At 47.2% G+C, this 14,061-nt stretch overlaps 2 protein-coding genes across 2 annotated transcripts; both read right to left on the reverse strand.

Moving 5' to 3' along the window:
* Positions 1 to 1,667: 1,667 nt before the first annotated feature.
* LOC121876049 lies at positions 1,668 to 2,363 on the reverse strand. Its single transcript, XM_042380931.1, has one exon. It carries the CDS (start codon positions 2,361 to 2,363, stop codon positions 1,668 to 1,670), a length of 696 nt encoding a protein of 231 aa, XP_042236865.1.
* A 2,019-nt stretch (positions 2,364 to 4,382) lies between these two features.
* Positions 4,383 to 4,850, reverse strand: LOC121876050. The gene has a single exon (XM_042380932.1). It carries the CDS (start codon positions 4,848 to 4,850, stop codon positions 4,383 to 4,385), a length of 468 nt encoding a protein of 155 aa, XP_042236866.1.
* Positions 4,851 to 14,061: the final 9,211 nt, after the last annotated feature.

The raw sequence follows: 14,061 nt of genomic DNA on the forward strand, positions 1-14,061 counted from the left end.
TTTGTCCGATCAAAATCGTTCACTTTTGGTATAAAATCACGACCATCAGACCACACAATCGCAGGAATTCCTTGAACCGGGGCTCCAGTAACCTCTACCTCACTATCACTCTCTACCAAGTCTCAAATTCTTCAAATTCTCCCGCCAAATTAGCGCGTCTCTCAATGTTTAACAGTGATTGATTACACATGCCCATAAACCTCTTACGCCCACGCTAGCGCTCTTCCGTGTAAAAAGAATTGACATACAGTAAGTATCATTCTGTTGGGGAAGCTTCTGAAATATTACTTAACAAGAGTGATAGTGAAGAAGACAGATAAACCTCAAAGCTTTTATCGAACAGGACGACCCTTTCGTTCTTCTAGCAACTCAACTAAGAAGGAACACTCCTGTGTAAAATAGCTTGTCCACTCCGGCATTGCTCGCGGGTGCTTTTGTTACGATGAAACGGCATACCAACTGTTCACCAAGCAGTGAAGCAGGGCAACCACCACATTCCTACTCCAGATGCACTTTAAGCATTGTTTATATCTTAGATGGTGTGTAAAGTGGGGTCCCAATGTAGTTTATAACCTATGGCCGTTAGCCCTATCACCTGCCAGGGCCGTCAACGTCAAGCTACATCCACCAAACATAACACCTTCTGAAGATGTTAAGGATAATTCTAACCCCACTTGCACTCTCATTACGTATGTGGCCCTTGACTTGTACCCACCTACCCTACCTAGGCCCGCCACCCGCATCTCTCTCCCACATCAATACCTCCCCGCCATCTTGTGACTCTTGTAGAAGGGCCTTTAACTCGCTGGGATGGTAGTAGACGTTATAGGATTATTTTTGACAACGACTGCGTTATTTTAAAGTTGCACAGAAACCTATGGCTGTTTCACGCCAATCTCAATATCATTACTTTCCCATCTGTCAATTGCTGTAGCTAGCAAACCATGCAGATTCCGACATTTTGTTAAACATATATATATATATATATATATATATATATATATATATATATATATATATATATATATATATATATATATATATATATATATATATATATATTGTAAACGCCTTCTGAGCGTTTAAAGGTTAATCAGACTCTTCATGTTAAATTTGAACGTTATATAATTCGGTCAAACCTGTTGAATACAATTCATCTTAGTATTTCAAATAAATCATACATAGGCAATCATACATAGGCAATTATACATGATAAACGATGCAATGGACAGAGTCTACCTGTGTACACAATAAGTACAAGTTAAACTTACGTGTTGAAAGTCTCAAGAGCACAGGTTAGGTCTTGCCTCTATGATGGGGATAGCTACAGTGCCAGTGCCCTGCCCAGCCCTGGCTGGTCGGCGACGCTGGGTCAGGTGTTTATACACAAACAAGCTCCCTTTACCACCACCCAACATCTCAACCTCCTCTGGGTCTCTCATCTCCACCATCTCAGTACTCTATATACTCATTACTGCTTGCGGTAACACCCACTCCATTGAGCGTTCACGCTCAAAACCAGATCAGGCCTTTGATACTAAACTTTGTCACGTTCTTGTGACTGTCGCTCTCCTCAGGCTATCAGTACTTATCAGCTCCTTAGGACACCTCGGTCCTTTGACATTCGGACATCACTGTCTTCATGTGTGGATACCCAATTCATTTTCCTAGCCGACTCCGTCAGCCCCTTCCATTGCTCCCTCCAACAAGTATAATTTTGTCATAGGTCGCAGCATCGTGGACGTTGTCGACTTGACCACTGCCTGTCGTACAAGTCCATCCTCGCCAGCCTTGACTTCCATCACACGACCAAGGTGCCATTTGTTGCGTGGACTATTTGCTTCTGCTATAATGATTAGGTCACCAGGGCGAAAGTTGCGCCGTGGTCTAAAATGCACTTGTCGAGTTCTGAGTTGAGGGAGGTTCTCTGTCAGCCAGCACTTCCAAAATTGATCTGCAAGGTACTGGACATGCTTCCACCTTCTGTGGTATGATTCGCCTATAGACCTTCCTCCTAAAGGAAGATTACCCTTTCGACTTATGTGCAAAAGATCAGCAGGCGTGAAAGCCTTTGGTTCATTTGGAGTGTTTGGAACCGGGGTGATTGGCCTCTCGTTAACTATGGCTTCCACTTCACAGAACAGTATTTGCAGAAGTTCATCGTCTAAAACTTGTGAGCCCACAATCGCCTGTAGGACCTTTTTTACTGTGCGAATCTGCCTTTCCCATACTCCCCCCATGTATGGGGCAGCTTGTGGATTGAAGACCCAATCAATATCTGCTTTCAGTAAGGCACCTCTGAGTCTGTCATCTTGCTCCCAACTGTTCACAGCCAGTTTGAGTTCTTTGGCTGCCCTTACCATGTTTGTCCCACTATCCGACCTAATGCGCTCTGGTGTACCTCTGCATCGTGAGAACCTTGTTATTGCGTTGGTGGGGGGCCGGTGGTAGAAGCCGTATCGCTCATGCCTCGCAAGCAAGATGTCACGGGTTCGATTCCCGGGCCGGTGGAAGTTGTTTGGACATATTTCCTAGCCCCCATTAGTCCCTGTTCACCTAGCAGTAAAGTAGGTACCTGTTGTAAGTCGAAAGTTGCGAATTCGTATTCAGGGAGTTGTTGGAGCTTCCAATAACTTGATGACATAAACCATTGACTCTTCAGGCTTCTACGCCCTTAACTCATGAGACATAAAGGCAAGCATGAACTTAGCATGCTTCCCTGTTGGGCGCTGTAAACGCTTCAGCGCTTCACCTTACACAAGGATGTAGTGGGGTGCCCAATAAAAAAAAAAACAAAAAAAAACAAGTTATTGCGTTCAGGAAGACATCTGCGTCAAGACTTCTAGATGAACAGCACCTAATAGTTAGACATGTAAACAGACATCCCCAGCATTTGACCTGTTTCCTCCCTACCTTGATAATGAAGGGACCAAAACAGTCGGTTCCAGTGTAAGCAAATGGTGCCTTTCCAGGCGTGACACGATCTATTGGTAAGTCAGCTTGCCTTTGATGCCTACTTCTCCAGTTGTTCGGTCGGCACACTACACAGCGTCGTATCAAGCAAGCGTCTGCCCTGGGGAATCCAATACCTTTGCCTCACACACGCCATCATGTGCTCTCGTCCGACATGTCCGGCTCTCTCTTCGTGCATCTCCCGCACTATGATTTCGGTGAGGTGGTGGTCTCTAGGCAGCAAGATTGGCTTCTCACCATTTCGCCCAAGAAGGGTTCCTTTAATTCTTCCCTTTGATCTGAACAACGTTCGCTTGTCCAAGTAAGGTTCCAGTTTATATAGCTTATTGTCCCTTGGCAGCTCACCCTTTATGACAGTTTGGATTTCCTTCTCTTATAATTGTCTGCTCAGCCGACTGTAGTTCCTCAGTGTTTAGCCTCTTCAGTTTGAGGCGCAGGTCTGCGGTCCTTGTACTGGATCCGAGCCACCGACTGAACCGTTTAATCCATGCCACCCCTTTCACCAAGCGGTACCATGATGATTACCTGAGCCACAGTTTGACGTGGCACCATTTTGACTGCTCGCTCACTGCCAGAACAACTACAGATCTCTGTTGTACTTCTCCTTTCACCTCCAGTAAGTCGTTCAGAGCTACTGGCAGTTCTTTTCCCTTTGGCCACCATTCTTTAATATTGAGTAGAAAATCAGGACCTCATATCCACCGAGATCCTGCAACCAGGTCCAGGACAGGTAATCCCCTAGTTGCATCATCCGCTGGATTCAGCGATGTGCCGACATGTCTCCACTGGTCAGTTCTTGACAGCTCTTGTATGGCTTCTATCCTGTTGGTTACAAACGTTTGAAATCGTCTACTCGAATTGGCGATGTACTGCAAGACTAGCATGCTATCCGTCAATAAATAAGATTCGTGTGTGGTCATGGTCATTTCTCGGCGGATCGTTCGATCAGCGTTCACTGCCAGGACAGCTGTACAAAGTTCCAGCCTTGGTATTGTCAATTGCTTGAGTGGGGCCAGCTTGGCCCTTCAGTACACGAAAGAGCACTGGATACTTCCGCCAGAGTCTACCAGTCTCAAATAAGTCACCGCACCTTAAGCAGCCTGCGATTAATCGCAGAATGTGTGCATCTGTGCTGAGATGAATTCTTTAGCACATGCTGTTTTTTAGGCATCTGGGTACACTTAATTTCCCTAGGTGGGCTAGTTCTCATTGCCAGGTACTCCAGGTCGTGTGATTAATAGCCGACAAAGGTTCATCCCACCCTGAAATAATATTTTGGCCCTGATGATGAATAAGGCAACAGACCCCAGTGGGACGTAAATGGAACTGATCAAGCTTAGTACTCCTCTCCTGGTCGCTGGCCTTGAGTTTAGTTGCACCTTGATGGCGAGCTGATCACCTTCCAGGAGTCACTTAACCCCCAGGGCTCGCTCCATTGGCAATTTGTCTTGCCTCAGATCAATTTCCTTCAGTGCATTTTGCCTCTCCTCCGTTGGGATGGTAGCCAACACTCCTTTGTGATTACTGGCCCACTTAGTTAACCGAAATCCTCCGCGCGCCAACAGTCTTCTAAGCTGACACGCTAACATTGATGCTTCATTTGATGGGTCTAGCGACATGAGTAGGTCGTCAACATAGAAGTTGACTTCCGCTTTCGCCACCATATCGGGAAACTCGGATCTGTGGTCGTGAAATGTGCGCCGGAGGGCGTAAGTTGCACAAGAAGGGATCCACACCCCACCAAAGATGTGCACCTTCATCCTGTAAGTTACTGGTTCTCTACTCAGGTCCCCATTCTTCCACCAGAAGAATCTTAATGCATCTCGCTGTTCTGGCGCTACTTGGATTTGATGGTACATAGCCTCCACATCTGCCATGATGGCTGTAGTTCCTTGGCGAAATCTAAACAGGACTCCAAGTAATTTGCTGTTGAAGTCTGGACCTTGTAATACCTGGTTGTTCAGCGATGTCCCTTTGTGTTTGGCTGCATAGTCAAAAACTATGCGTACTTTGTTTGGCTTATTTGGGTTCAACACCGGGTGAAGAGGCAGATACCAGACCAGTTCAGTATCTGACTCCAACTGGAACTAAGGCACTGATTCAGCATATCGTTCAGCAAGCAGTTTATTTATTTTATCTACATATCCTTGTCTCAGCCATGCGTCCTTGGATAGTCGCCTTCGAAGCCCATCTAGTCGACGCTCCGCCATGGCCTTGTTGTTTGGGAGTTCAGTGTTCTCATTACGGAAAAGTATGGGAAATTGGTAATGACCATTAGTTATGATGCCTGTCTCTGACCATAGCCTCAACACTCTTTTGTCCTCAAGTGAATGAGCTGCTGACTTCAAGGCTCCTGTGTCCCCACTTTCCAGCTCCCTTAAAAGCTTAACTTGTCTTTCCAGACGGTTTTCAGGACTCACGACAGTTTCGGTCATCAGGCATCCTGACATGCAAATTCCTTGTGCGTCTTGGTGCCCCACCGGTCCATTCACTGTCCAACTAAGTCGCGTTTTTATGGCGAATGGCATTCCATCCCTTCCTGCTCTGACCTCCAAGGGTACCAGGGCGTGTGGCACATCTTGTCCTATTAGAATTTCTATGCTGTTGCTCTGAAATTCTGGTAATTCCACACCTCGCAGATGGGTCTACCTTGAAATATCACTTGTGTTCGCTAAGGAGTTGTGCAACGTGGTGGGGAAATTTTGTATAATGAGTACTTTTGGCATAAGTATGATTCTGCCTCGTTTCATGCCTGCACCAACCACTTCTAGATCTACCTCCGCTGACTCGAGTATCATTTCTTGCGCAAGTGTACCCATGGTTACCAGGGTAGGTGTCCCTTTCACCCTTAGTTTCTGTACCAGAGCTTTGGGGCAATACGACCAGTCGCTGCCCGAGTCCAAGAGAGCTAAAGTTCTAATGTGATTTCGTTGGTGTGAGTCCTTTTCCCGAATCTTCACACTCACTATGGACAGTACAATCTTGGCATTTTTCTTCGATACTCAGATGTCTCTTTCGCAGCTGTATGGGTTTTCATGGCCGTCCTTTGTCCCTGTAGCATAGACATGGCCTATTTGTCCGGCCATGTACGAATTGTCGCTGACTTTCTGGGCCATGCCAACATCAGATGTGCCTGCTGTATGTATATTATGTATGCTGGATTATGTATCATGTATGTATATTATGTATGTGCTCCATTTATATTTATTCAGCCTAGCTAGCAGCGTGTGGCAATGTTATTACCATATCCCACATGCTTAATTAATGTGCCTGGCGGCGTATGGAAGCTGCTAATGTATCACTTGCCATACGTCGTCTATGGTAGTTGACCAGGACCTTAGCTAGGGAGCAGTGCTATCCACCTCTGTGTACATACTCTTATCCAGTAAACCGAACCTACAAAACTATACAGGTGTTTGTGTTCTCTCCTGTATATAGAACTTATTACCCAGAACATCTAACATGGCGCAGTGCGTAGGATTACTGGATTATTACGAGTGATTAGTGCAAGTTTGTGGAAAGCCGGCTGATGGATCCCCGCCTTGGGTCAACCCCGCGTCATCCCTCGAAGAATTTCGCAACTTTGAGCAGTGTCAGTGACAGTGATTTTCTGTGAAGTGTTTAGTGCATTGTGTGTTTCGTGCCATTCATGTGTGACCTTGTTCGAACGGATTTCCAAGGTATACGGCATGTTCTGGGCATTTGTGGGGTGTAGAGCTCAGCGCACCCTCCTCTGACCGTTTACAGAGAGCGACTGAGCTACTCCTATCTCCACCCCCCTCCCTCACAGCGCCGCCTCCACCCCCCCCTCCCTCACAGCTGGGGCGAGACGCTCTGCCTGCCTGAGACATACACACATACATGTACTAACACTTGCTGACCGCGCGGCTTCATTATATATATTTTATATATATAACCTACTTATCTGTGTATTGAATTAAATTTTTTTTGTCTGAAATCTTTTTGATACGACGGGCTGACCGGTCAACACTGATTTAAGACACAGTACACAGATAAAGTAGTTATGTCTCATGCCTTACGTAGCCGTGGACCCAGCGCCCGGATGAGTCAAGCGGATGATAGTCCCCCAGAGATGGATGACCAGGCCGGCCCAGCTCCCACAACATCGCGCAGCCCTTCACCTCAACATTCAGCGTTATCTCCAGAGATAATTGCCTTAATGAAGTTTATGAGAGATGAGAGACGCGAGGATGAAGCTCACAGACGTTTGGCGGATGAGCACAGAAGGCAAGCAGAGGCAGAACGAGACCACCAACGGAGAATGGAAGACAGTGCACGGTTTGAAGCCTTGATATCTCGCCTCACTGTTAACCAAGCCCCTGGCTCTAACACTGCCTCGGTACTGAATGGTTCAGATACCTCATCCATGCTTCCTTCACGCCCCCCAGCCCCACCTAAAGCAGCAGCTCAAACACCGCCCATCTTGGAGCCTGATGTAAATTTCCAGACTTTTCGCGAATGGCGGCGGCGGTGGGCTGATTATGCTACAATGGTGGATCTCCAGAGTTTGTCACAGCCTAAACAACTCATCCAGCTGCGTATGTGCCTGTCCTTGGAAGTTCAGCGTGTCTTAGAACATACGTTGCAGGTACCCCCAACCTCTTCGCTGTCCGTAGAGGAGGTACTGGACGTTCTACAACGGCACATCAAAGGACAGCAGAATGAAGCTCTGCGCAGGAGGGAATTGTTTAGCTGCAGACAGATGGAGGGTGAGTCTTTTGACGCTTTTTATGTACGTCTTAAGAGAGCCTCGGAAGAGGTAGATATATGTTTAGGCCACCACCAGCAGTGCGAGGAGACCCAGTTGAAGCAGGTGATCCTGATGGGTGTTAAGGACGAGGAACTTGTCCAACGCCTCACCTCCCTCGACTCTTCCTCTTCTCTTCAGGATGTGTTGACGATATGTCGCTCCTATGAGGCTGCCAGGTGTGCCACCTCTGCCATCCGAGCTCCCCCTACAGCTGTACGCGCTGTTTCCCGGTACAAGAAGGACAAGAAGTCTGCTCCTACGCCTTCGCCCACCACGTCCACGCCCGGTTCATTTTGCAACAACTGTGGTAAGCAGCACGGAACACAGGTATGTCCAGCTGCTCAGTCTACCTGCAACAGTTGTGACCGTAAGGGCCACTGGTCACTCACAGTACGGTGCCCAGCCAAACGCGTCCAGTGCAATGTGTGCGGCCGTCTGGGCCACTATGACAAGTGTTGCCCTTCCAACAAACCCAAGGAACAGCGTCAACGGAAGCTTCAGCGCCCTTCTACCAGAGAGGGCCGCCCACAGTCGCCAAATCAGAGGCACGACGACCCGGGACAAAGCCCGACCCATTTTAGGAGGGTGTACTCCTCGCATCCCAGGACCAAAGTCCCCCAGTACATCAGCGTCATCGTGACCTACGGCGGTGTGTCATCCCGTCTTCAGATGTTGCCCGACACCGGCGCTGATGCTACAGTCATCGGTCCCCAGCATTTGCGATGCTTGGGGCTCTCTCCAAGCGATCTAGGACCGCCTCCCGAGGACCTCCGCTTTATGGCAGATGGTTCACAGATGGCCCCAGCCCTGGGTTCACTCTATGCACATGTCACCTTTGGCAACAGGTCGTGTCAGGCCTGGATTGACGTGCATAATGGTGTCCCGACTCCCTTGCTGTCCTACAGACATTGTCAAGAGTTGGCCATCATCTCCCAGGACTTCCCAACACCGATTCTCGAGGTAAATTACGCCAACAGGGTGCATGAAGGGAGCAGCAACTACCCTGCTGCCGCCCTACCCCTACCTCTGGCCAGTGACACCTCTCCTTCGGTAGTTGTCCCTGCTGCATCACGTCCCCACGCCCTGGCTCGCCTTCACGACAGTCACCGTGGAGCTGAGGCCACCAAACGACGTGCACGACAGACTGTGTTCCTGTCTGGCATCGACCCCGACATCTCCAATGCTGTCCAGGTGTGTAAGCCCCGCCACGTATTACAACCCAGCCAGCAGCAGGTACCCTTCATGAGTGACGACAACCCCACCCGCCCCTTTGAGTCTGTGTCGGCCGACTTTTCTGTGTGTCAGGAAAGTCCTTCCTGGTTATCGTCGACCGTCTCTCTGGTTGGCCGGTTGTCATCAAGGGCGGTAATGACACGACGTCTGCCGCCACCATCAGCAAGTTCCGCCACTACTTCCGTGACGTGGGCGTTCCTGTACGCCTGCGAACCGACGGAGGGCCTCAGTTCACAAGCCGGGACTTTGCTGCGTTCCTTGACCGATGGGGAGTCCGGCATGTGTTGTCATCGCCCCATTACCCGCAGTCCAACGGCCACGCTGAGGCTGCTGTCAAATCTTTGAAGCACCTCATCCTTAAGGTGGCCCCTTCTGGGAACATTGACTGCGAGGCCTTCGACCGGGGTCTTCTTGAACTCCGCAACACACCCAACTACACCGGACGCTCCCCTGCCCAGGTTTTGTATGGGCGCCCCCTTCGTTCTTGTGTCCCTGCTCACCCTCAATCCTTCTCCAAGGAGTGGCAGGCTAAGACAGAGGATTGTGATCGCCGAGCCGCCGAACGTGTTCAGGACGTCGTCGCCCGCTACAACGACCACGCCCGTTCTCTCCCCAGGTTGAGTGTCGGTACCCAAGTCCGTGTTCAGGACCCGACCTCCCTGCGTTGGGACAAAGTAGGCGTAGTCATGGGTCTCGGCAGGTCACGGGACTACCAGGTGCGGTTACCCAGTGGTCGTGTGTGGTGGAGGAACCGCCGTTTTCTCCGCCCCGTAACAATGCCTTCTGCTGACCCCGCCACCAGTGTTGAGTCCCATACCCTTCCCAGTGATGAAGTCCCTCGACGCTCAGAACGGATCCAGAAGAAAAGGTCCGCTCAAGACTTTGCTATGAGCGTATAGGGGGGAGGGAGGTGTATGTATATTATGTATGCTGGATTATGTATCATGTATGTATATTATGTATGTGCTCCATTTATATTTATTCAGCCTAGCTAGCAGCGTGTGGCAATGTTATTACCATATCCCACACGCTTAATTAATGTGCCTGGCGACGTATGGAAGCTGCTAATGTATCACTTGCCATACGTCGTCTATGGTAGTTGACCAGGACCTTAGCTAGGAGCGGTGCTATCCACCTCTGTGTACATACTCTTATCCAGTAAACCGAACCTACAAAACTATACAGGTGTTTGTGTTCTCTCCTGTATATAGAACTTATTACCCAGAATACCTAACACCTGCCATTGACTCCTGTTTCACAAGACCTTGAAAATTTCGCTTCACGCCACCCTTGCTTGTGTTTGACAGATTTGCGGTAAGTGCCTCCCTTCGTTTTTGATGCAACAGTATGGAATGCTTCTCTTTGCACCCATCAGTGCCACACTTGAAGCGTGACCAACACTCAGCAACAAGGTGGCCCACTCTCAGACACAAGAAACAGCAACGTAATCTTTTTACCCTTAAGGTCTAACCTCTCCCTCACTGACATGCTCCGGAATTTGTCGCACCCTGCTAATCCATGTACTCTGGAACACACTGGGCATGAGCCTTTTCCAGCACTTGTTTCTCCTCCATTGCTTTTCGCTTCACTGATAGTCACTAGGCCCACGGCTTGTTTGCTTGATGATGATCCTTCTGGTCTATTCTTACTTCCTTCTTGACTGTCCTCGCTTGATAGCAGAGCCATGTCATCCAATGTCACTACTTTCTCCTCCAAATATAGCGCTAACCACTTCACCAGCCCCGTTCTGTGTCCTGTCGACTTCTGATAATCCCGTACATCATCCACACAGCGTTCCCTCAATTTGGGGGAAGCTTAACCACCAACGGTCTGAAGGTCTGCCTTGTTTCAAGCTCAGACATCAAATTCAGATTCTCCAGATGGCTTACTGCACCCCAAAGCTGAGATGCCAGTTTTCGCAGCCCTTCGTCGTCGAACGCCCCTCACTGGGCGAGCGTCTATGAGCCTTTTCACCAGCTGGTCAGCATATGCATACATATCTCCAAACCTTGCCTCCAGGATCCTGATTGCCTTGTTGTAGGCTCGGTCTGGCTCTAGATAGTCTCATCCCATGATTGCTTGATGCAGCTCTTCTCCTTCACAAGCATCCATGAGCAGTTAGTACTTGTACTTCTCTGGCACAGCAGCATTTGTCATGTATCGACGGAAGGCATGCATAAAGGTCCAAAACTCCGCCCGACCTTGTGCTTTAAACTTGGGAAGTGTGGCTTGCGGCATGTGCATCGTGGCCACTAACTCTCTTATTTCTTCCTCCTTACCTGGTTCTCCCTGTGGATGCATCATTGTGATTCGAGGCGCTTTGTTTGCAATCATTGGCGGTAAAGATGATGCCATTTTTTTCGAAATTGACCAATGCCAGTCGCTGGGTTTCTTCCCGTACTATTGGCTTCTCACAATTGCTGGAGTTCTCTGTCGAAGGCTGTGAGTTTTCACTTCTTCGTGTTAGTGCTGATGTCTCTTGACCCGCCACAATTCCAGTGTGCATCGTCTTCATCCACTCTGCCTTAAGCTGTCGCAAGGCTCAGTTTACTTCGTCCGACGCTGCCTTAGCTCTGGCCACTGCTTGTTGATAATCCAATTCCCTACTGTGACTTTCCCATGAATCTCCTGGAATTTCAAGCTCATTTCCTGTTTCACCACTCTCTGATTATACCTCGGCAGGCGGATCCATTGTCATTAGGTCAAAATGTTTGCTTCTATCAAGGTCTGACTCTCCTTCCATGTCGTCAATATACCCAATCTCCGACATCTTGCTTAGTCAAGTAATTTGAATTGCGTTCTTTGCCACTTAGTAGCACTTTGTTTGCCATTGCCAATCCGAGTATGTTTTTCGGCCACGTGTGTTTGATTATTATTGGGCACTTACTTATGCCCCCAATACGGTGACCCTATGTCTAGGCTTGAGTTCATCTGATGGGCACGCGCGTCTGTCTCATTCTTTCATTCATTTACTGGGGCACGTTCGTGTGCTTTGTCTCATTCAATTATCAGGGTTCGTTCGTGTGCCTTGTCTCACTTAATTATCAGGGCACGCTCGTGTGCCTTGTCTTCTACTCATTTATCAGTGCACAGTCGTGTGCCTTGTCTCACTCATTTATCAGGGGACGTTCGTGTGCCTCGTATTATTGCTTTCGTTACAGTCGACCTGGCACTCACTATGCCCACTCTGACACTCGCACCTGATATCATTACACATTTTACTTTGATATTTGGGTGATTTACAAAGCGATATCACTTCAGTCAACTATGATTGCTAATTGTGTTCTGCACTTACGTCAGACAACAGTAATGACATGTGTTTTAATTCTCATATGCACTACACTGGGAGTGATGAAGCTCACTCAGACAAGATTATGTCTTGACTACCAAGGTTTAAATATTATCGCTGTGAGAAGTATACAGGCGTTGCACTGCACTTCTCGCCACTGGGTACACACACATACACACCCACACGCATACAAACACTCGTCCCTCGAGTGACGCGTGTTGGTGAGCTAAGCTTCACTGAGAGTGGCTGAGCTCACTCTGACAAGATTATTTTCTTCAATAACACTGGGTGCACACGCACACGCACACACGCACACACACACATCCCTTGAGTGGGTTGAGTTGGTGACCCACCCTGAGGTTAACCTTGGTTATCTCTGCTGGCCGCGTGTTGATTCCTTGCTAACCCTGATACACGGTAGACCATCCACGCTTGATTGTAAATGCCTTCTCAGAGTTTAAAGGTTAATCAGACTCTTCACGTTAAACTCGAACGTTATATAATTCGGTCAAACCTGTTGAATACAATTCATTATAGTATTTTAAATAAATCCTACATAGGCAATCATACATAAATTTTTAATCCAATATATATTTACATAACAATCATAGCTATGGAATTAGTATAATCTTAACACTTACAAAAAAGTACTTAATTTGCCATATTTTATGTTGTCACAATGATAAACGATGCAATGGACACAGTTTACCTGTGTACACAGTAAGTACAAGTTAAACTTACGTGTTGAAAGTCTCAAGAGTACAGGTTAGGTGTTGCCTCTATGATGGGGATAGCTACAGTGCCAGTGCCCTGTCCTGCATCGCCTGCCCAGCCCTGGCTGGTCGGCGACGCTGGGTCAGGTGTTTATAAACAAACAAGCTCCCCTTAAAGCCACCCGAAACCTCAACCTCCTCTGGGTCTCTCATCTTCACCATCTCAATACTCTATATACTGTATACTCATTACTGCTTGCGGTAATATATATATATATATATATATATATATATATATATATATATATATATATATATATATATATATATATATATATATATATATATATATATATATATATATATATATATATATATATAGTCACGTGCCTGAGCGCTCGGGAACTCGCATAGCGTGAGGCATATGTTCACGCCTACATTTCACACAAGCTATAAACTTGTTAATTGTACTTATTATATTATTATTGTTCTTAGTTACTTAGGTTAATTGTATATTTATGTATGTTATTAATATGCATCATTGTCTTACTCTGTTAAGTCAAATCAAGAGTAGTATTAATTAATTAGATAAACTATCCAGCAAATGTCCTGGATCATGTGATATGAGACTCTCTCCTCTACGGCGTGCCCCACGCTTCCCCAGTAGCGAAAAACCGTGGCATATGGTAGACGTGTCCATTCGTTCTCTAGCCTTGACCCTTGTCTAGTGCCTTGTCCAGTCTTCTGCAATGCCCTAGGGGTATCAGGTATTAGTGACACGTTTAGTTAGGCCTAGGAAGGGATCCTGGTGGTAAGGAATCTCCTGTTTCGTAGGAAATAACTATTTTGTAGGGATTGTTGTATATATATATTTTGTATGTCTGTGTAATATAGTTATGTTAAGTAATATTCGTTTGGTCTAACTCCTTACGGTATATTTTCACCCTTCCGGCATCACTCTTATTTTAATATACAATTACTTATACCCTTAAATTCATGTTTGCTAGTCATTACTCCCTTTAGAACATAAATTGAATTAATTAATTATCTTCCCTTTTGTGACTTACTTATTTCAACTTGTT

This window comes from Homarus americanus, unplaced genomic scaffold (assembly GCF_018991925.1).
Source record: "Homarus americanus isolate GMGI-L3 unplaced genomic scaffold, GMGI_Hamer_2.0 scaffold19803, whole genome shotgun sequence".
Taxonomy (NCBI): Eukaryota; Metazoa; Arthropoda; class Malacostraca; order Decapoda; family Nephropidae; genus Homarus; species Homarus americanus.

Excerpts from the sequence above, each read along its gene's own strand:
- LOC121876049 (XM_042380931.1), bottom strand. The coding sequence starts at position 2,363 with ATGGTAAGGGCAGCCAAAGAACTCAAACTGGCTGTGAACAGTTGGGAG.
- LOC121876050 (XM_042380932.1), bottom strand. The coding sequence starts at position 4,850 with ATGGCAGATGTGGAGGCTATGTACCATCAAATCCAAGTAGCGCCAGAA.